The 21,212-nt window shown below is 53.0% G+C and overlaps 2 protein-coding genes and 1 long non-coding RNA gene across 6 annotated transcripts; 1 reads left to right on the forward strand and 2 right to left on the reverse strand.

The window, feature by feature from the left end:
- Positions 1-7,622: 7,622 nt before the first annotated feature.
- Positions 7,623-9,858, reverse strand: LOC720763 (interferon-induced transmembrane protein 3-like). Its single transcript, XM_001116556.4, has 2 exons — positions 9,039-9,858; positions 7,623-8,475 (listed from the first exon to the last, which is right to left on the reverse strand). Exons 1-2 carry the CDS (start codon positions 9,186-9,188, stop codon positions 8,335-8,337), a joined length of 291 nt encoding a protein of 96 aa, XP_001116556.3. The 5' UTR covers positions 9,189-9,858; the 3' UTR covers positions 7,623-8,334.
- On the forward strand, positions 8,222-12,813 carry LOC144334016 (uncharacterized). Its single transcript, XR_013403350.1, has 4 exons — positions 8,222-8,359; positions 9,196-9,310; positions 9,801-10,668; positions 12,640-12,813. It is a non-coding gene; the product is annotated as an uncharacterized LOC144334016 (long non-coding RNA).
- A 2,539-nt stretch (positions 12,814-15,352) lies between these two features.
- LOC114672191 (uncharacterized) lies at positions 15,353-19,945 on the reverse strand. Of its 4 annotated transcripts, none has more exons than XR_013403347.1 (4): positions 18,561-19,754; positions 17,901-18,117; positions 15,818-16,424; positions 15,353-15,423 (listed from the first exon to the last, which is right to left on the reverse strand). XR_013403347.1 is itself a non-coding variant. In XM_077961514.1 (4 exons), the coding sequence occupies exons 1-3, from the start codon at positions 18,690-18,692 to the stop codon at positions 16,098-16,100; spliced, it is 396 nt and encodes a 131-aa protein (XP_077817640.1). In that variant the 5' UTR covers positions 18,693-19,945; the 3' UTR covers positions 15,353-15,423; positions 15,988-16,097. The 4 variants fall into 4 exon arrangements, 2 of the variants coding, with proteins under 2 accessions (XP_077817640.1, XP_077817641.1); XM_077961514.1 differs by having other exon boundaries at positions 15,988-16,144; positions 18,561-19,945; XM_077961515.1 differs by having other exon boundaries at positions 15,818-16,144; positions 18,561-19,940.
- Between the last annotated feature and the right edge of the window lie 1,267 nt (positions 19,946-21,212).

Genomic DNA, 21,212 nt, shown 5'->3' on the forward strand with positions numbered 1-21,212 from the left:
TTTTGTATTTTTGGTAGAGATGGAGTTTCACCATATTGGCCACGCTGGTCTCGAACTCCTGACCTTGTGATCTGCCTGCCTCGACCTCCCAAAGTGCTGGGATTTCAGGCGTGAGCCACCGCGCCCGGCCACCACGTAGTAAAATATTAACATCTCATACTAAATGCCGACTTGCAGGAGTCAGTCCTCAGGCCCAGCTGGCTAAGTGCTCTTCTTTCTGTCGGACAGAGTTCTAAGGAGCCATGTCCAGGCTTCCACTCGCCTTCTATCTCGGGCCTTGTCTCCCTGCAACACAGGATGGCCTGGCTTCTGTGTCTGGCTCTGCCATGGGGACACCATGGTCTAAAGCTCCCCTCACCGAGTGGAGTTCAGTGCCGTCGAGATCCTACTTGCTCCCTCACCCACGGCTGACGCATGGAGCCCCAGGCTCTGAATTCTGCCTCCTCCATCTTCTGGTCCCCCGGGATTCTCACTGCAGCCCTGGACATGAACGGAGGGACAGGCCTTGAGAAAAAGTGGTGCGGGACCCGGTCAGGGCAGCCTGCCTGTTCCATCCGCGTGCTCTGATTCCATGCTGGGAGGAGGCATTGGTGCTGGTCCACCACCTGCTCTTACTCAGTGGGTCTGACAGGGCCCTGCTGGTGGCACACGGTTCTGCCGCAGGCTCTCGTGGTGTTCCCTGTCCATCTTTGGCAACAGAATAGAAAAGATTGCATTTGCCAGATCAGTGTCCACACCTCCCAGCCTCCAGGCCGACTTGATCTCCACCCGGCGGTCAGCTGCCACTGGGCTACACTGGGTTGGTCTGCACCAATCCCCTCCACCCGCCGGGGACCCTGGGTCCTGCGGGGCCAGACTGCTAAGAAAGGGAGGACGACCGGGCACCAGGGCCCTGCACCCACCAGGCTCCGAGGGTGCCACTTACTTCTGTCCCTTCCCAGATGAGACGTTGCTTTCGGTTGACTCTCCCAGCTGGGGCGGGAGGGGAAGCAGTTTCAGAGACTCCACCTGCCTCTCTCCCATGCAATAGCTGCTGCCCGCCAGGCCACTGACGGCACGAGGGGCTGTGCCCACCCCCATTTCTCCCAACTACACATTTTGGGAATGGGAAATGCCTGGGGGGACGGGTCCCTGGGCCAGGGCCCCACTGATCCCTTGGCTCCCCGTGTCCCTCGCGGGCCAGTGGCCAGGATGATGTTTTCTGAGTCAGGGTCCTGGCCTGTCCCCTGTGTCCAGCGTGGCCTGAGATGTCTGGGATGCCCTTTTCTCAGGGCCCGAGATCCGAGTGCACGGCCACAAGCTGCTCGGGAAGGACTGAGGGATGTGAGGATCCTGGGGCCTCCGGCCTCACTGAGAGGATGGGCCGGGGCGGAAGACGTGCTGGCGTCTGGAGGGACCAGGTCCTGAGTGGTGATGGTGTCACCTGTGGCCTGCTCTGTCGTGGGCTCCTGGGCCGGTGGGAGCTGGGAGCAGCCCTGTTGGCCTCCTCCTCTTTCCCTGTGGGGACAGCGTCTTTCCAGACATCTGGGGACTCTGCTGGCAGATGTTGTGGGGGCTGCTCTCACTTGCGTTAGGAGGGGACTACTCTCCACCTGGGATCTTTTCGTCTCCGAGCCATCAGGCCCCTCTTCCGAAGGAGGTCAGTCCCAGTCGGGGCAGGGAGGCCTCCGCGGACGGATCGTCCTGTGTGGCTGGCACACTCCCAGCTGCGACCTTGGCGCGGGGGGTGCCCTGGCCCTCCCTGGCCTGCTGGTGGGTTTCCCAGCCTCAGAGACAGCATCCTGGATTCAGGCTGAACCCCTGCCCAGGGAGGGGCCCAGGGGACACAGAAATCGGGACCCTTCGCGGGGGAAGAGGGGGTGGGAGCGGCAGAGGAGGGCAGGAAGCCTCGGTGAGGGGCGTGCCCGAAGGGGAGGAGAGGGGTTCCCGTCCTCGCCAGGTGCTGCAGGTCTCAGGGTCCGCATCCCGCCAACCCACGGTGCCCCAGGAGCTGCACACGAGCACGCGCCCGTCCGTAAGAGCTGCACAGAGGCCGGAAGGGGCACGGCAGGGACTGACCACTCTGCTTAGTCTCAGAACCACACTCTGGACCCTCAACAGGACCCTCCCCAGGTGAAGTGGCAGCAGCACTGTTGTGGGATTCAGGAGGAGGAGAGAGAGACCTCACGTTAAAACAGGAGAATCTTCTATTAAGTACACTCAGGCCCAGCAGACTCACGTACAAAGACTGAGCCCAGAACAAAGACAGCATCTGACTTTTATACTCACTTCACAGAAGGGCAGGGCTAGCTTACAGCGGTGTGAAAGCCGGGATACAGCAGCAGGACAAAGACAGGATCGCACGTGACCGCTGCCAGGCAACCCAGATGTCCGTATCTAGGCTCGTCTGGGCACGGGCTTATCCTGTAACCCTCACTGTGGTGCCCAGGCAGCTGGAGTTCAGGCCTGCTCAGGCTTCACGTGACCGTTGTTGTACTTCTTAGATAAAACAGAATACTTAAAGTCACTAGTTACAGAGAACAGGAATCTATAAACTCATTCCATAAAACTAAGGAAAATCTGTTTTTTTCTTCTCCCTGTGTTGAGGGAGTGCTGGGAGAGTCTCCAGAGCACAGCAGATAATATTATCAAGACTCTGCCGGGGTCTGGCCTGTGCCTGTGGCTGCCTCTGGGACAGGTCAGCCTAATACAGGAAAACCTATTTCTCTTTCTTTTTCATTTTATTTTTATTTAATTTCCTGCCTCATTCCCTTCCCCTCTTTGAGGCCTTTTATTATTATTATTATTATTATTTGAGACAGAGTCTCACTCCGTCCCCAGGCTGGAGGGCAGTGGCGCGATCTCCGCTCACTGCAAGCTCCGCCTCCCGGGTTCCCGCCATTCTCCTGCCTCAGCCTCCCGAGTAGCTGGGACCACAGGCGCCGCCACCACGCCCGGCTAGTTTTTTGTATTTTTAGTAGAGACGGGGTTTCACCGTGTTAGACAGGGTGGTCTCGATCTCCTGACCTCGTGATCCGCCCTCCTTTGAGGCCTTTTATAAAGGAAGTTTACTGGAAGGCCTCAGTGTTACTTAATTCTGAATGAAGAGACAGGTTTTCTTCTTTGGGCAAAGGTTGATTTTATGCAAAGCGTTAGCTGAGGGGTAGTTCGCTACTATCGCCTCTGCAGTTGCTTGAATGCTGCTGACAAGGAGAGGTAAGAAACATGTTAGGCAACTTCCTGGTATGGCCAGAGCAACGCCTGTTAAAGTCTTGAACCTTCCGTAAAATGAAAACTAGCATCTCAAGAGAGAATCTGGAGGCTGCTTTTTCTAAGTGTGAACTAGAACATGGGCCGTTGATTTAATTCTTGCAGCTATTTCCATAACGGCCTTTCTATTATCATCAATATCTAGGCAGCAATTTGTCAGGTTTAACTTTCCACACACTCCTTTCTCCAGGAGGCAGCCTACTTTGGTAAACGGCGTTTCTCATTTTTGTGGTTTGCTGGCACCGCAATGTATTTGTCCACAACAACATACATGTCCACAGACATGTATTTGCTGTCTCATTAGTGATGAGTTCAACTACTGCCCGCAAGTTTATGATGCGGTTAAGCATGTCAGTAGGAGGACGGTACCTCCATGGCCTACCTTGGGCCCATAATATTGAATTATCCTTTCAGGGGCCCGATCTGTATCTTTCCAGTCTTCTATTTTTATGTCTTATGTTTACATCTCTTTTGTTCCTTTCTTTAGTTTCATCGTAGACAGGATACCTTAAAGTTTCTCCTTGCTGCAGTGGGAATAAGAAGAAAGATGGTTTGATTGTTCCTTGTACACAGGCCCCTGCCCAGTTGGTGGGCAGCTACCGATAGGCCTGTGGCCTACAGATCCGACAGAAGCCAGAGGGCGTTTGCTAGGTGTTTGGTGCCTCTAGCTGATACCAGGAGCGGTTTAAAGAAGGAAAACGAGGCCAGGCACGGTGGCTCACGCCTGTAATCCCAGCACTTTGGGAGGCCGAGACGGGCGGATCACGAGGTCAGGAGCTCGAGACCATCCTGGCTAACACGGTGAAACCCCGTCTCTACTAAAAATGCAAAAAATTAGCCAGGTGTGGCGGCGCCTGTAGTCCCAGCTACTTGGGAGGCTGAGGCAGGAGAATGGTGTCAACCTGGGAGGCGGAGGTTGCAGTGAGCCAAGGTTGCACCACTACACTCCAGCCTGGGCAACAGAGCGAGACTCCGTCTAAAAAAAAAAAAAAAAAAAAAAAAAAAAACAGAAGGAAAACGAGAAAATGGGTTGCGGTCTGGCAACCTGGTTATATCTTTACTCGGCTTATTTTTCCCTTGCCACAAAGTTTTCTTTACCGTCTTGTTGGAATATTGTCGTGGACAGACTAATTCCCCTACTGGGTTTGTGAAGGCTTTTCCTCAGCAGGCAATGCACAGCCTCCTAATGAGAGGAGTTTTTAGGAGCCGGACACCTGAGCTTGGGAGCGCTGGTTTGGGGGAGGTAAGGGTTAAGGTAAAGTTCTCTCGAAGCAATAGCTTTTTTGCCTCCCAAGGCCACTGGTTCCTCTTGTTTGTCCTCCGGTGAGGAGATACCGGAGACACCTGGGCTGCCAGCTATGTCTGCAGCCAACCGTGCAGACAGATACTGTAGCACTCCGTGGAACCGTGGATTGCGGGGAAGGGTGAGCCTATGGACGCTATCCCGCAAACACCGAAATGTAGAGATGTGACTCCCTTGTGGGGACAGACGTTGGTCTGGTTTAAGAGACTTCTTCCCCTTGACCCGGTGCGAGTCTCAAACCAGGTCCCAGGTAAAAGCTTAGGATCATAGCACCCATGAGACTCGCCATTCTCTGAGTCAGACTGAATAGGTTGTCTGGCTGTACACACTAGTCCTCGGAGGGTTTTCTGTGCATTTATAGTATGTATGGCACAATAAAGTCTTTTTTTTTTTTTTGAGATGGAATCTCGCTCTGTCGCCCAGGCTGGAGTGCAGTGGTGCGATCTCCACTCACTGCAAGCTCCGCCCCCCGGGTTCACGCCATTCTCCTGCCTCAGCCTCCCGAGTAGCTGGGACTACAGGAGCCCGCTACTGCGCCCGGCTAGTTTTTTGTATTTTTAGTAGAGACAGGGCTTCACCGTGTTAGCCAGGATGGTCTCGATCTCCTGACCTCGCGATCCGCCCCCCTCGGCCTCCCAAAGTGCTGGGATTACAGGCGTGAGCCACCGCGCCCGGCCGGGAATAAAAGTCTTAACTGCTGTGTTTCTTATCAACGTAGTATGCATGCAGTGAGGGCGTCCTTCTATGGGTCCTTTTCCTTCTAGCATAGCTTTGGGGATCAGTAAAAGCAAAGCAAGAGTACATTCTTTTTTTTTTTTTTTTTTTGAGACGGAGTCTCGCTCTGTCATCCAGGCTGGAGTGCGATGGCACGATCTCGGCTCACTGCAAGCTCCGCCTCCCGGGTTCCCACCATTCTCCTGCCTCAACCTCCCAAGTAGCTGGGACTACAGGCACCGGCCGCCACTCCCGGCTAATTTTTTGCATTTTTAGTAGAGACAGGGTTTCACCGTGTTAGCCAGGATGGTCTCTGTGGGGAAAAGAAAGATCAGACTGTTACTGTGTCTATATAGAAAGAAGCAGACATAAGACACTCCATTTTGTTCTGTATTTGAGATGCTGTTAATCTGTGACCCTACCCCCTACCTTGTCCTTGCAAGAGACATGGGCTGTGGTGACTCAAGGTTTAATGGCTTTTGGGCTGTGCAGGATGTGCTTTGTTAAACAAATGCCTGAAGGCAGCTTGCTGGTTAAAAGTCATCACCATTCTCTTAATCTCAAGTTCCCAGGGACACGTACACTGCGGAAGGTCGCAGGGACCTCTGCCTAGGAAAGCTAGGTATTGTCCACGGTTTCTCCCCATGTGATAGTCTGAAATATGGCCTCGTGGGAAGGGAAAGACCCGATCGTCCCCCAGCCTGACACCCGTGAAGGGTCTGTGCTGAGGAGGACTAGTATAAGAGGAAAGAAGGCCTCTTGGCGGTTGTTGGCAGTTGAGATAGAGAAAAGCATCTGTCTCCTGCCCGTTCCTGGGCCATGGAACATCTCAGTGTAAAACCCCATTGTGTGCTCTGTTTACTGAGATAGGAGAAAACCGCCTTACGTCAAAAGGTGGGACTTGCTGGAGCAATGATCCTAAAAGGTTTATGGAGATGTTTGCATATGCATATCAAGGCACAGCATTTTCCTTTAAACCTATTCATGTCACAGAGAACTTTATTCATTTGTCTTACTGCTGACTTTCTCCCTACAATGATCCTATTATCCTGCCACTCCCTTATCTTTAAGATGGTAAAGATAATTAACAATAAATACTAAGGGAACTCAGAGACCGGTGCCGGCATGGGTCCTCGGTGTGCTGAGCGCCGGTCCCCTGGGCCCACTTTTTCTTTCTCTGTACTTTGTCTCTGTGTCTCATTTCTTTTCTCAGGTCTCTCGTTCCACCTAACGAGAAATGCCCACAGGTGTGGAGGGGTAAGCCACCCCTTCAGTCTCGATCTCCTGACCTCGTGATCCGCCCGCCCAGGCCTCCCAAAGTGCTGGGATTACAGGCGTGAGCCACCGCGCCCGGCCAAGAGTACATTCTTATACCCAGCACGGACTGAAAAGGTGTTTTCCTGGAGGAGGAACCAGGAGTACGGGAGGAACGTGAAAGTGGACGAGGAGTGTGACCGTTGAAGCACAGCACCACAGGGAGGGGTTTAGGCCTCCGGATGACTACACACAGGCCTGGATAATATCCAGCCTTCCACAAGAAGCCGGTGGAGCAGTGTTCCCCGACTCCTCCAAGGAAAGGAGACTCCCTTTCGCGGTCTGCTAAGTAACGGGTGTCTTCCCAGACACTGGCGTTACCGCTTGACCAAGGAGCCCTCACGCGGCCCTTATGCGGGCGTGATAGAGGGCTCACCTCTTGCCTTCTACGTCACTTCTCAGGATGTCCCTTCAGCACCTGACCCTAGGCCCGTCGGTTATTCCTTGGTTATGTTAGTAATGCAACAAAGAGTAATATTAAAAGCTAATGGTTAATAATGTTTATAACAATGATTGATAATTGTCCATAATCATCTTTATATGTAATTTGTATTATGACTATTCTTATTCTCTTTTCTTTATTATACGGAAACAGTCTGTGCCTTCAGTCTCTTGCCTCGACCCCGGGTACTCCTCCGCCCACGTTCCCGGCACTGACGCGAGGAGGAGCAAGGCAGCCGGGTTTAGGGTATCCACAGTCGCTAAAGTCAGTGGATCGGCATCCTGCACCCGTAGGGCAGTGGCAGCTACTGTTTAAAACAAGGAGGTCATCCAAGTGCCACAGAATCTAATTACCTGGGTAAGCACGCCGCCGGGCGATGCCGTGACCTTATGGCTTGAGTTAGAAGTTCTGTGGCCTCCCTTTCACTCGTGGACAAGCAAGAAGAAAAGCTTGGTTAGTTAGATCAGGCAGCCCTGAAGCTGGGGCCTGAGGTAAGCTTTCTTTGATTTCTTTAAAAGCTTTCTCCTGGCCGGGCGCAACGGCTCACGCCTGGAATCCCAGCACTACGGGAGGCTGAGGCGGGCGGATCACGAGGTCAGGAGATCGAGACCATCCTGGCTAACACGGTGAAACCCCGTCTCTACTAAAAAATACAAAAAACTAGCCGGGCGAGGTGGCGGCGCCTGTAGTCCCAGCTACTCGGGAGGCTGAGGCAGGACAATGGCGTGAACCCGGGAGGCGGAGCTTGCAGTGAGCCGAGATCCTGCCACTGCACTCCAGACTGGGCAACAGAGCGAGACTCCGTCTCAAAAAAAAAAAAAAGAAAGAAAGAAAGCCTTCTCCTGGTCAGCCTCCTAGAGGAGCGTCTCCTTCTTTCCTCTTTGTGGCTTCATATAATGGCTTAGGCGTGAGCAAGAAATTTGGGATTCAAACGCAGCAGAACTTTGCTGCCTCTAGGAACCCTCTTATCTCTGATGCCGGGTGGTTGCAGGAGGAAGGGAACAAACAGCTGCTTTCTGTTCACTGCTCTCCGTTCACTGCTAAGCCATCTTTCCTCTTGGCTTATATAGAAGCTTAAACACTGGACACTGTCAGGCAGATTTGAGCCTTTTTTCCTGACACTGTATCCTGCCTTCCACAGCACCAGAAACACCTGCACTTCACTGAATGCCACTGTGGAAAAGTGTGTGAGGATAATGGGCTGATACAGGACGCGGCTCCGGGGGCAGGACCAGCAGTGGATGGCGAGTACCTGGGCGCTACTACTGGCCTTGGAGATTCTTTGTCATCTGAGAAATTGCTTGGAATATTATCACAGAACTACTGGTGAAAGGATGGTGAGTGCAATTGTCACAAGGATACCCACAGTCAGGGCCCAGATGTTCAGGCACTTGGCGGTGGAGGCACAGGCCTGGGCTCCAGTCAGGTCGCCCACCGTCTTCCTGTCCCTAGACTGTGGGAGGAGACAGTGGGGGACCAGGATTCCTCAGCTGAGAGCCATGTGCTGTGGCTCCCACTACCCCCGGCTCCTCCCCACTCTGAGATCAGGGACCACCCTCTCCCCTTCCTCACTCAGGCTCAGACTCCCCAGGGGCCTCGGGGCTCATCCTCCTTCTGCCTGGGCCCCAGCACAGGCTGTTCTCCCCACCACGGGGTGAAGTCGCCTGTGAGTTCCCTTCTCACTTTCTGGGAGAGCCTGGGTGCCAGTCTGGAAGGTGAGGGTGTAATTTCTGGTATTGGGCTGTAGGGAGAATTGCTCTGGGCTAGTGGATCGCTGGGGACAAACTCTGAGCCAGCCAGCCTCCTGGAGCCTCCTCCTAGACCTGCACTGGGCGGATTCCCCAAGCCACACACACACAGATCACACAGACAAAGCTACTGACGTGGGCACACACGGGACAGAGGTGCACACAAACTCACACAGGGACACATGAGTCCCCACCCCAGGCAGCTTCTGGGCAGGTGGAGTTCCAGGCTCACCGGGACCCTCTGAGCGTTCCCTGGGGCCATACGCACCTTCACGGAGTAGGCGAATGCTATGAAGCCCAGGCAGCAGGGGTTCATGAAGAGGGTGTTGAACAGGGACCAGATGACATGGTCAGGCACGGAGGTCTCGCTGCGGATGTGGGTCACGGCTGACTTCACACCGTGCTCCTCCTTGATCATGGCTCAGGTTTCCGGGAAGCTGATGTTTTTGGTGGTGACGAAGGCTTGGGAAGTGTGGTTCCTGCTCTCTTACACGACCGTTTGTGGAGTGACGTCTGGATGCCGGGCACCGTCTCTGGCAGGTCTTAGGTCTTCTCAGGCTCCTGGACCTGCTGGACTCAGGGGTTCTGCTTTCTTAGAAGTTTGTTTCCTGCTTGGAAATTTGTGAATTGTGTGAGGTCTGAGGAGGGGGTAACAAATTTCTGAACGTGAAGTTATACATTCAGGGCGGGCGGACGCACTGTGGGATAAGGAGCCTTCTCTCCAGGACCCCGGCAGGACAGCGTCATGTGACTCCAGCTTCCTCTTGGAGGGGAGTCAGAGGCCCCTGTGAACTTTACTAGACCTGGGAGTCTCCTCACCTTACGCCAGCAGTTGCAGGACCTCACTATTGGTTCGGGGTCCCTGCCAGGCCCCCGATGGGCCTCCACAGTCCAGGCCCCACAGGGGGCCCCTCAAGCCCTCACCTCTCTTGCCACAGGCCTCCTCTGCTGAAATCTTCCCTTTCTTGGGGCTGCAGTTCTGCTCTATGTGGGTTCAGAGGCCCAAGCCTCCCTGTGTCTCCTGCTGCAGATCAGAGACCCAGTGGCCATTGCTGCCTGCCCCAAGCAGCCCTCCAGGCCCAGGACCGGGGACCGCGGGGAGCACTGACGGAAGCAGAGGCAGTCTTGGATACAGGGAGGATTCCAGGACCTGTGGGGGCAGTTTCAGTGCTCAGGGCTGACACGCGTGACCCCCTCCTTCCTCCTGCCTCCTTCCGGGGCCCCTTTGCTTTATAAAACACCACAGAGGTTGAGGGGACATGAGGGGCGGGGGTTCCTGGACTCAGGGCCACACCCCATGGGGCCTGGGCAGGGCTCTAGGGCCCCACTGGCCAAGAGCTTACTGAGTTTACAGCACTTTCCTCCTCCTGCCTCAGCGCCCCGTGGATAGGAGTGCAGTCTGAGCAGAGCAAAGTGAGGTCACTGGGTCAGCGGCTCCTGTGGCATCTGGCCAAGGACAATGTGCTGAAAAGTTTCCCTGGAAAAAATCAGAAACCAAACTGACCTCAGAAGAGGCCCCTGCGCCGTCCAGGAGGAAGTGGGAGTCACGTGAGGCCTGTCTTGATTGGGGTTCCTGGAGAGGAGCCCCCCTCTCCACCCGTCCCTAGGTGGGGGCTCCTGTTTCCGCTGCTCTGCTCTCTGAGGTGCCCAGGGTCCCGTCCCCTCCCCACCCTACCCTGGATCCTGTCATCTTGTCACGGCCACCAGAGACCTGCTCCCTGTGCCACCTCAGACCGGACTCTGGGGTTGCCTGCACCTCCTCTGATCCTGCACCTCTGTGCAGCCTCTGGCCTGGCTGCTGCACTCTGGGGAGCTCCCTGTGGCCACCCTTGGAACGTGGCCAGTTCCGTTCTCAAACTGCTGTGAGGACAAAGCTCATGTTGGATTTTGAAGATTTGGTGAGAAAAAAATTTCTTTGTAAAATGTCACTATTTCATCAGTAGTATATTTTGTTGATGATATGGTGAGGTAGTATTTTGGATATATTTGTTTAAGTAGATTGCTGGCCAGGCATGGTGGCTCACTCCTGTAATCCCAGCACTGGGAGGCCAAGGCAGGAGGATCGCTTGAGGCCAGTGGTTGAGGCTGCCATGAGCTGTGATGGTGCCACTGCACTCCAGCGTGGATGACAGAGATCCTGCCTCTAAAAACAAGAAATTAAAATTAAATCAGTACATTTTTTTTTTTGAGACGGAGTCTCGCTCTGTCACCCGGGCTGTAGTGCAGTGGCGTGATCTCGGCTCACTGCAACCTCTGCCTTCTGGGTTCACACCATTCTCCTGCCTCAGCCTCCCAAGTAACTGGGACTACAGGCGCCCACCACCACGCCTGGCTAATTTTCTGTATTTTTAGTAGAGACGAGGTTTTACTGTGTTAGCCAGGATGGTCTCGATCTCCTGACCTCGTGATCCACCCACCTCGGCCTCCCAAAGTGCTGGGATTACAGGCGTGAGCCAGCATGCCTGGCCTATCTTCTTTTTTTTTTTTTTTTTTTTTGAGACGGAGTCTCGCTCTGTCACCCAGACTGGAGTGCAGTGGCCGGATCTCAGCTCACTGCAAGCTCCGCCTCCCGGGTTCACGCCATTCTCCTGCCTCAGCCTCCCGAGTAGCTGGGACTACAGGCGCCTGCCACCTCGCCCGGCTAAGTTTTTGTATTTTTAGTAGAGATGGGGTTTCACTGTGTTAGCCAGGATGGTCTCGATCTCCTGACCTCGTGATCCGCCCGTCTCGGCCTCCCAAAGTGCTGGGATTACAAGCTTGAGCCACCGCGCCCGGCCTATCTTCTTCCTTTCTAAGTAAGTGAAGGAAATAATGTATACAGTGGTCCATTTCCAAGACAAAGTGCCTTACATCAGCTTAGGTCAGCAAACCACAGAAGAAACAGGATATACTAGGCCCCTGCTTGGATAGCTGATGCCTTCTTGTCAGTCTCCCTGTCCCTCCCCTTCTCCCTCCACTTAGTTGCCCTCAGGCAAATCAAGGAAGTTTAGTCTGAGATGAAAGTTTACTAGCTTGCAAAATAGCTCGGTTCATCCGTCCGTATCCGCCTGCCCAGCTGCTTAGGTCATAAGTCAAATAAATACACAAGGAGCCCCTGAGCTGACTGGGATTGCAATGCATTGTGGGCCGCAACAAAATGCAGCAGGACAACCCTAAAGCAAACACCTAAAGCCCCTGCCCAACAACCAATAGGAAGGCAGTGACCTCACAGTGCTCGGCCTATGAGGAGCTGGGGGAGGGGCCTGCACACTGGGGATAAATGGCTTGTTCTGTACTGTGTGGGCCCATCAGATGCCTGATCTCAAAAGACCATCATTAAAAGTCTCACTTTTGGCCAGGCGCGGTGGCTCACGCCTGTCATCCTAGCACTTTGGGAGGCCGAGACGGGCGGATCACGAGGTCAGGAGATCGAGACCATCCTGGCTAACACGGTGAAACCCCGTCTCTACTAAAAATACAAAAAACTAGCCGGGCGAGGTGGCGGGCACCTGTAGTCCCGGCTACTCGGGAGGCTGAGGCAGGAGAATGACGTAGACCCGGGAGGCAGAGCTTGCAGTGAGCCGAGATCCGGCCACTGCGCTCCAGCCTGGGCGACAGAGCGAGACTCTGTCTCAAAAAAAAAAAAAAAAAAAAAAAGTCTCACTTTTGCTGTTTTCCAGGTTTCTAAGTCTATTCTTGGGGTTTGGACAAGTGAGTTTGTTTCTCACAGTCAGGCTCCAGAATTTTGTGACTCAGAATTTTAAGGAAAAAGCAAGTCTCCATGGGGTCTCTTCGTGGCCAAAAAATGGAGGAAGGAATAGAGGTTTGTTTTGTTTTGTTTTGTGGGTTTTGTTTCTTTGTTTGAAACAGGGTCTCACTTTGTCACCCAGGCTGAAGTGCAGTGGCACCATCACAGATCACTGCAGCCTCCACCTCCTGGGCTCAAGCGATCCTCCTGCCCCAGCCTCCCAAGTAGCTAGAACTCCCAAGTAACACACCAGCATGCCCAGCTAATGCTTAAATTAGAGTTTTAATTCACAGATAAATAAAGGTTATTTGTATCAGGAGAACCCGCTCCCAGTGGTTATGTGGGTTCTTTTCTATTTCCTAAGTGTCTCGGCTGGTTTGAGAAATAAAGGGAAAGAGCATAAGAGAGAGGAATTTAAAGCTGGGTGTCCAGGGCAGACACCACCTGTCGGCAGGATCCCTGATGTTCCCGAGCCATAAAACCAGCAAGTTTTTATTAGGGATTTTCAAAAGGGGAGGGAGTGCACGAATAGGGTGTGGGTCACAGAGATCACGTACTTCACAAGGTAATAAAATATCACAAAGCAAGTGGAGGCAGGGCAAGATAATAGGACCACAGGATAGGGCAAAATTAAAATTGCTAATGAAGTTTCCGGCAGGCATTGTCATTGATAACATCTTATCAGGAGACAGGGTTTGAGAGCAGACAACCTGTCTGACAAAATGTATTAGGCAGGAATTTCCTCGTCCTAATAAGCCTGGGAGTGCTACAGGAGGCCGGGGCTTATTTCATCCCTTCAGCTTCAACCGTAAAAGATGGCGCGGCTCGCTCGCTTCCGAGGGGGCAGTTTATAGACCTGCCCTCAGGGGCGCATTCTCTTTCTCAGGGATGTTCCTTGCTGAGAAAAAGAATCAGCAATATTTCTCCTATTTGCTTTTGAAAGAGGAGAAATGTGACTGTGTTCCATCCAGCTCACCAGTGGCCAGAAGTCTTTATCTGGTGTTCCGTGAAGATTGCTGTTATCCTGTTCTTTTTTCAAGATGTCCAGATTTCATATAGTTCAAACACACAGGCTCTGCAAACAATTTGTGCAGTTAACGCAATCATCACAAGCCCCTTCCTCCAGCCTCCGTTCGAACAGCCCCGTGAGGGGTGCCCTGACCTTCTTGCTCTAATGCATCTGCAGCTCCCCAGGGCAGCGACTCCCCCTCCCTGCCTCCCAAGTGCAGCCCCGCCCTCTTCACAGGCACGCACCCCACAGCAGTGCCTCGAGGTGCACCGGGAGGCCCATCAGTGCTGTTCCCCAAGCCTCCGGCTTTCTTCCTGGAATCTTTCTTCCTCACCCCCTCACAGCTCAGCATGAACTTGTCACTTGAGGTGGCCAGTGCGATGTTGTGGGCATGAGAGGTGGCACCAAGAGATCAGGCATGACTCCACCTCCCATTCCCACCTCAGAGGCCTGGCAGCACACGCTGGGGGCTCCCCAACCTGGGTGGCTGGGCAAGGACGATGCACAGACCACAGACCCCACACCTGCCACCGGCCCACACTGGAGGGAGTCAGCGGCTGAGGGTGGGGCTGTTCGTTACCACTGCACAGCCTGGCTCATCCTGGCTGACTCGGGGCAGTGCTGCCCGGGCCAGGCAGAGCAGGGAGGATGTGGTGGGGGCAGCGACCCCTGGAGTGTTTGGAAGGAGAGCAAGAACCTAATCAATGTGAGTCCTGGACTTTGAGGCTGGGCAGCGAATGTTCTGTGGGTGCTGCCTGAGGCCAGATGCGGGTTTTGGCATCATGAGTTCAGGAGAGAACCAGTTGGTGGGTGAGCAGGAGCGAAAGGAAACCAGGAAAACCCAGGGGGGCTTTGTGGGTTAAAAGAGGCCACTGCCTTTCCGTCCTGACCATAGAAGGGAAGATTGCAGAGACCCCTGAGTGAAAACGTCAGCGTTTGCGGCTGGGGTGGAATCAGGAGCCGGCACCGCTCCGGCTGCTGGAAACTCCAAGGAGCTCGCAGCGTCTCCAGGTAGGGTCCGGCCAAAGGAATGGCCCAGGAAAGCCCTTTTATTGCACCAAATGCTCCAGGAAAAAGAGACTAAGGGTGTGACTCAGGCTCTTCAGCCTGACCTGATGCCACATTTTTTGCGGAGAGATTTTAGAGGGAGGGGGGCAGTGGGGGCTGAGGACGACCAAGGAAAGAAACGCAGCCCAGCCAAGGCAGGCAGGAGGAGCGGGTGTGACTCGGCACAGGGACCTGACCAAATCAGATGGAAGTTTAGAGAGCTGATTTACGCCGGGTGCCATAGCTCATGCCTGTAATCCCAGCACTTTGGGAAGCTGAGGCGGGCGGATCACTTGAGCCCAGGGGTTCATGACCAGCCTGGACAACATGGTGAGACCCTGTCTCTACAAAAAGTATGAAAACATAGCCAGTGGTGGTGGTGCATGCCTGCGGTCCCACCCACAGGGAGACTGGAGTTGGGAGGATCGCTTGAGCCCAGGAGGTTGAGGCTGCACTGAGTGGCGATCAGTCACGTCCAGCCTGGGCAGGACCCTGCGGTCAGGCCTCTGAGCCCAAGCCTGGACTGTACATCCAGATGGCCTGAGGCAACTGAAGAACCACAGAAGAAGTGAAAATGGTCGGTTCCTGCCTTAACTGATGACACTACCTTGTGACATTCCTTCTCCTGGACAGTGAGTCTCAGAAGCTCCCCACCGAGCACCTTGTGACCCCCGCCCCTGCCCGCCGGAGAACAACGCCCTTTGACTGTAATCTTCCATGACCCACCCGAATCCTATAAAACTGCCCCACCCCGTCTCCCTTTGCTGACTCATTTTTCGAACTCAGCCCGCCTGCACGCAGGTGATTAAAAAGCTTTATTGATCACACAAAGCCTGGTTGGTGGTCTCTTCACAAGGACGCCTGCGACACCTGCCTCAAAAAAAAGAAAAAGAAAGTTGATCAAAGATTTGAAAGAGTTGCACTGTCCTAAAAACAGGCTGGATCCAAAGACTGTGACAGCCTGAGACTCAAAGTAGCCCTTGGGCTCCCCACGTCTCTACAGGCAAGAAGGGAGCTGAGGAAGCCACTTGGCTCTCCAGCACCCACGCTGGTGGGGCCACAGAGGACCGTGGGGATGGGAGGTGTCCCCTCCACCGACCACAGCCCACATCTCTTCCAGGAAATTGCTCCCCGGGGTTGGGGTCCTCCCCCAGCCACCCGATGGGACTTTGGAGCCACTGCAGAGCCTGGCTGCTGGGGTCTGCCTTCTTCCCCTTCCAAACCAGACCCTGGAAGCCCCTGTCCCTGCTCCTCGGTTGAATACCAGGGGCGTGGGCAGCAAACGCTTCATCTTTTTAACTCAGAGCCCTCCAGCTTGGGATGGATGCGGCAACTTGTGTACGTTTGACCTTCACGTAGCTGGAGGATGCCGGGATGGTTGCCTTGGAGGAAGCGGGTGTGCTTTGCTTGCAGGAAGGGCAGGCTTCCAAGTACCTCGCAGGTGCCTGGATGTGGTGTGCCTCAGTGCTGTTCACCAGATACCTTCGGCTCCCCTCTGGGCAGACGGCAGGGCTGAGTCTTCCCGTGGAGCTCCTTCTTTCGCCTCAGTGGCCATGGAGACGCTTGTCGAGGTGCGACTTCGTCTGGGCGTCTGCATGAGGGTGGGGAGCAGAGTCCTTGGTGGGGTGGAGCGTGCACGGGATGTCATTATGTGGGGCCATTTGTTATGCAGCCTAACGCAGCCTGTCCTGGCTGACGCGGACGGCCATTGCAGCGGTCATCTGCGGGTCCTCAGCTTAGTCTCACCCTCACTGGAGATCTTAGCCTTGGCCTCGCAGGCTCTCCAGATCTTTTCCTGGCAGAATTTTGGTGATTTCAGAAATATTATTACTGCTGACCCCACTTCTTCCAGCATTTCTATTTGTGATTGCCTGGTGTATATAAAATCCATGTTAATGGGGGCATATACTTTTAACGTTTCCCTATTGTGAAATTTAATAAATTTAGCCGGGCACGGTGGCTCAAGCCTGTAATCCCAGCACTTTGGGAGGCTGAGACGGGCGGATCACAAGGTCAGGAGATCGAGACCATCCTGGCTAACACGGTGAAACCCCGTCTCTACTAAAAAATACAAAAAACTATGGCCGGGCACGGTGGCTCAAGCCTGTAATCCCAGCACTTTGGGAGGCCGAGACGGGCGGATCACGAGGTCGGAAGATCGAGACCATCCTGGCTAACACGGTGAAACCCCATCTCTACTAAAAAAATACAAAAACTAGCCGGGCGAGGTGGCAGGCGCCTGTAGTCCCAGCAAAAGTAGTCCCAGCTACTCGGGAGGCTGAGGCAGGAGAATGGCGGGAACCCGGGAGGCGGAGCTTGCAGTGAGCTGAGATCCAGCCACTGCACTCCAGCCTGGGCGACAGAGCCAGACTCAGTCTCAAAAAAAAAAAAATAAATAAATAAATAAATAAATTTACAGCAAAATGTATAAAACATAAAAGTAAAAAACTACCACCCTAGTCAAAATGGTGCATTGCCCATCCCCCAGAAGGTGCCTGCCTGTCCCTGCCCAGTCACGACCCCTCCCATCCCAAGAAGACCACCACTCCGGACTTCTATGGTGAACACATTCTTGCTTTTTTGTTTTGTTTTGTTTTGAGATGGAGTCTCTGGCTCTGTCGCCCAGGCTGGAGTGAGTGGCACAATCTCGGCTCACTGCAAGCTCCGCCTCCCGGGTTCACGCCATTCTCCTGCCTCAGCCTCCGGAGTAGCTGGGACTACAGGCGCCCGCCACCTCGCCCGGCTAGTTTTTTTGTATTTTTTAGTAGAGACGGGGTTTCACCGTGTTAGCCAGGATGGTCTCAATCTCCTGACCTCGTGATCCGCCCGTCTCGGCCTCCCAAAGTGCTGGGATGACAGGCTTGAGCCACCGCGCCCGGCCCACATTCTTGCTTTTGTCAGGATTTTAACATCCACGTGGGGGTTAAACCAAACCAAATCCAGTGTCGGCTAAACCCAAACACGATGAGTTAGAGCTTCCAGCATCTACGTTCTTGGAACTCTGCTGATTAGGGTTTTCTGTGGAGGCCTCATTACGTAGGGACGACTGCTTAAATCATTCCCCTAGGGACTGACTCTGTCCAGTCCCTCTCCCCTCCCCACGGGCTGAGGGTGGGGCTGAAAGTTCCATCCCCCGAATCACCTGGCAGCCAGAGCCCCTTCCCAAACCCTCTTCTTCAGTGTAAACCCAGGTGTGGTTGAGGGAGGCTCTGCCTTTACTCCCCATCGCCTCGGAGTCACAAGAGTGTTAGGGGCTCTGCAGAACCAGGACTGAAGAACCAAACCGGTTCTTCTTATTGCATCACCGTATCCATTTCTCATTCCTTGGAAAAAATCCTCATGTTTACCTTTTGTTTCCAAAAACATAGCGAGCACAGCTGGTTTATTGTCTGGGAATTCCAGCACCCGGAGTTCCTGCTGCCAGTGGCTCCTGCTGACCCTCACCCTCGCTGTCTTCTCCCTCCATGTTGCCTGTTTATGTTTCATGGCTGGACACGGAGCTGCTTTCAGGCCTGGGGTGTTGTCTCTGTTGGGGGAGGATTGCGTGTCGATTCCGTCAGGCACCTAGAATCAGCCAAATTCAGTTTCAAAGAACTTTTCCATATTTCTGGGTCTTTTCTTAAAATGCATCTCTAATTAACTCTCTGTCTTTTAACTCATATTTGTTATAATAATTCTTCGACAAGGACATATTTCTGCCACAGTTTTTATATTTTCTATTTGCCCTACTTTTGGAGGTTTTTTCTTTTGGTGATTTTCATGAGAGATTTTTTCTTTTATAACTTTTCTAAAAATTTATATTGATTCATTCAACAAATACACACACACACGTATATATATACACACACATACACACACACACATTTTTTTAAGATGGAGTTTTGCTGTTGCCGAGGCTGGTCTCAAACTCCCGGCCTTGGAGTCTTCATGTTGTCTAGGCTGGAGGCTGGTCTCAAACTCCCGGCCTCAGGCTCTCCTCCCACCACGCGTGGTGCAATGAAACTTACCGAGTGCCTCCTGCTTGCTGCTGGGGCTCCACATGTGACCTTGGCGTGCTGAGTACTTGGGTCTGGGGCCATTAAGGGCCTCACAAGCAAAGCGTCTCTGACCTTCTCCTTCCCTTCTATTTCCTGCCCCATTTTCTCCCCCGTGTGAATCACGGAAACCAGAATTCCTTTTCCCCATGGTGAGTCATAGAAAATAGAACTCGTCTCTCCCAAAGCAGGCCGTAGAACCTAGAAGGTCACTCTGTCCCTCTTCCCTTGGAGGCCTTCCTTCCCAGGGTCCTGCCCCCACGCATGGGAGGGAGGAAGGAGCTTTGCAGCGGGTGCCGAGAAGGCTCCAGGCAGCCTCGCTGGGTCTGTCCCCTCAGCCTTCCCACTGGATTGTTCCCATTTCTACACAGCTGCCCATGCTTCATCTAATCGAAGCATAAAAAGGTTTTCCTGGGTCTCTGGGTCTTCTGTGTCACATAAAACTTTGGCTCCATAAATGTGTTCTTTTCTCTTGTTAGCTGTGTGTGGTTATAAGAGAGTCGCTGTGACCCTGTGAGGGGTGAAGAGAGGCCTCACAGCTCTCTCTGCTCCTGCGGTGCCAAGAATTGCTGCACATGATGAAACAAACCACAACACCCTAAAATACCGGGCGTTGTTGAGGTGACGAAACTTAAAACACAGGGCGATGCTCGGCCCCTCTCTGCTTGCCTGGAGGCAGGACAGCGAGGTACAAAGACTGAGGTCTTCCTGGCCTCCTCTCTGCCTTTCGCACCTGAAGACACTTGCACATCCCCTCAGAGACAGGGAGAATCCCGGCCCTTCCTGCAAATGTTCCTCCCCACATTTTCCTGCCTTTGTCTTTTCCCATAGGATTTATGACTCATGTTAAAATACTATTGAAGTAAGGCTCCAAAGCCGCTGCAGAGAGAGAGAAATACTTTTAACCTGAGGCCTCTCCCGCGAGGCAGGCATCCGTAAACCGCTGTTGCTTTTTCTCGTGTTAATCTCACTTTTATTTTCAGGAGACTGTCTCAACTAAGAACCTGCGAAGGAAAGAAAGACGTTCTCTTCTCCCCCACGGCAGTGGGCACGCAGCGTGGCCGAGCGAGTTCCTGTGATGGTGGCCTTAAGCCCCACACTGTTCAGCTGCCCGTGTTCACGTCCTGGACTTGCCCGTGTTCACACCTGGATCTCCCGGCACCCTTTGGCAAACTTCCCACATCCCTTCGTTCTCTCACTCCCTTCCTGATGGCATTATCTAGATCGTCAGGCTTTGCACAACTGTATTTCCCTCATCTTTGCCCTTTGCGTTACCTTTTTATTGGCAGTGATTTGTTGCTAATAACAGATTTCACAAACCCATTGTGTCCCCAGACTTCTCCTGTGGCCTGCAGCACTTCCTGGATTTCTGTTTTTTCTATTTTTTTGTTTTTTGACTTCCTTCTTCAAGAATATTTTCAGTGTAGACGTGAGGGAGGGACACATTCTGAGGCTTTCTGGAAATAGCTTTATTATGCTCTGAGCTTTGAATAACAATTTGGCTGCATATAAAATTCTAGGGTTTTTTCTTTGAATTCTGTAAAATATCACCCTATAATCTCCTTATTTATGTTAAAATATAAACAAGGCCGGGCGCGGTGGCTCACGCCTGTAATCCCAGCACTTTGGGAGGCCGAGGCGGGCGGATCACAAGGTCAGGAGATCGAGACCACGGTGAAACCCCGTCTCTACTAAAAATACAAAAAATTAGCCGGGCGCGGTGGCGGGTGCCTGTAGTCCCAGCTACTCAGGAGGCTGAGGCAGGAGAATGGCGGGAACCCGGGAGGTGGAGCTTGCAGTGAGCCGAGATCGCGCCACTGCACTCCAGCCTGGGCGACAGAGCGAGACTCCATCTCAAAAAAAAAAAAATATATATATATATATATAAACAAAAGCACAGGAAAAATTTTTTAAGTTTATTTGTACGAGCAGCAATTCATGAACTGGGCAGCGCTAAACTGCAAGCAGCTCAGGGCTCCATCAAAGGGAACTTTACAAGGGGTGTCCGGAAGGTAAATCCTTCATTGGCAAAGTTGGAGCCATGGCCTCGAAGTCCCTTCTTCGAGGTTAGTTGACTGATGAAGCTTAAGTTGTGTTTTCCTAGGATATGACCTTTCAAACTCAGCTGGGTTTCAGGGCACTGGGGCCTCCTCAGTCTGATGGCATCCCGATGGAGTCTTCTAAAAACTCCCCCATCAGCCATCCTCTCATTTATCGGAGATTGACCAAAAGTCAGACGCAGGCACCCTCTGTCACCGTCATGGCTGGTTTGTCTGTTTCCACATGGAATTTGCAAGTCACAATGTCAGGCTCATTGGAAAAATTTTTCTTCTCCCTTTTTGGTTGTTCTAATCACAGGAAGACCATCTGGTGTACCATGGATGGCTTTGAACGTGCATTTAAGATTCCTGAGATGTCCTGGAACAATGTACTGGAAAAAAAACAAAAGAGGCCAGACGCAGTGGCTCACGCCTGTAATCCCAGCACTTTGGGAGGCCGAGGCGGGTGGATCACGAGGTCAGGAGTTTGAGACCAGCCTAACCAAAATGGTGAAATCCCGTCTCTACTAAAAATACAAAAATTAGCTGGGCGTGGTGGCGCATGCCTGTAATCCCAGCTACTTGG

The sequence above is a fragment of the Macaca mulatta genome, chromosome 14 (assembly GCF_049350105.2).
Source record: "Macaca mulatta isolate MMU2019108-1 chromosome 14, T2T-MMU8v2.0, whole genome shotgun sequence".
In the NCBI taxonomy this organism is placed as follows: domain Eukaryota; kingdom Metazoa; phylum Chordata; class Mammalia; order Primates; family Cercopithecidae; genus Macaca; species Macaca mulatta.

Coding starts and splice junctions, on each gene's coding strand:
- LOC720763 (XM_001116556.4), bottom strand. CDS start 9,188: ATGATCAAGGAGGAGCACGGTGTGAAGTCAGCCGTGACCCACATCCGC. Junction 8,476..9,038: donor CATTCGCCTACTCCGTGAAG/GTGCGTATGGCC, acceptor CTCCTCCCACAG/TCTAGGGACAGGAAGACGGT.
- LOC114672191 (XM_077961514.1), bottom strand. CDS start 18,692: ATGGGGCAGGAAATAGAAGGGAAGGAGAAGGTCAGAGACGCTTTGCTT. Junction 18,118..18,560: donor CAGCAAGCAGGAGGCACTCG/GTAAGTTTCATT, acceptor GGCTGATTCTAG/GTGCCTGACGGAATCGACAC. Junction 16,145..17,900: donor TATGTTTTTGGAAACAAAAG/GTAAACATGAGG, acceptor ACCCTCATGCAG/ACGCCCAGACGAAGTCGCAC.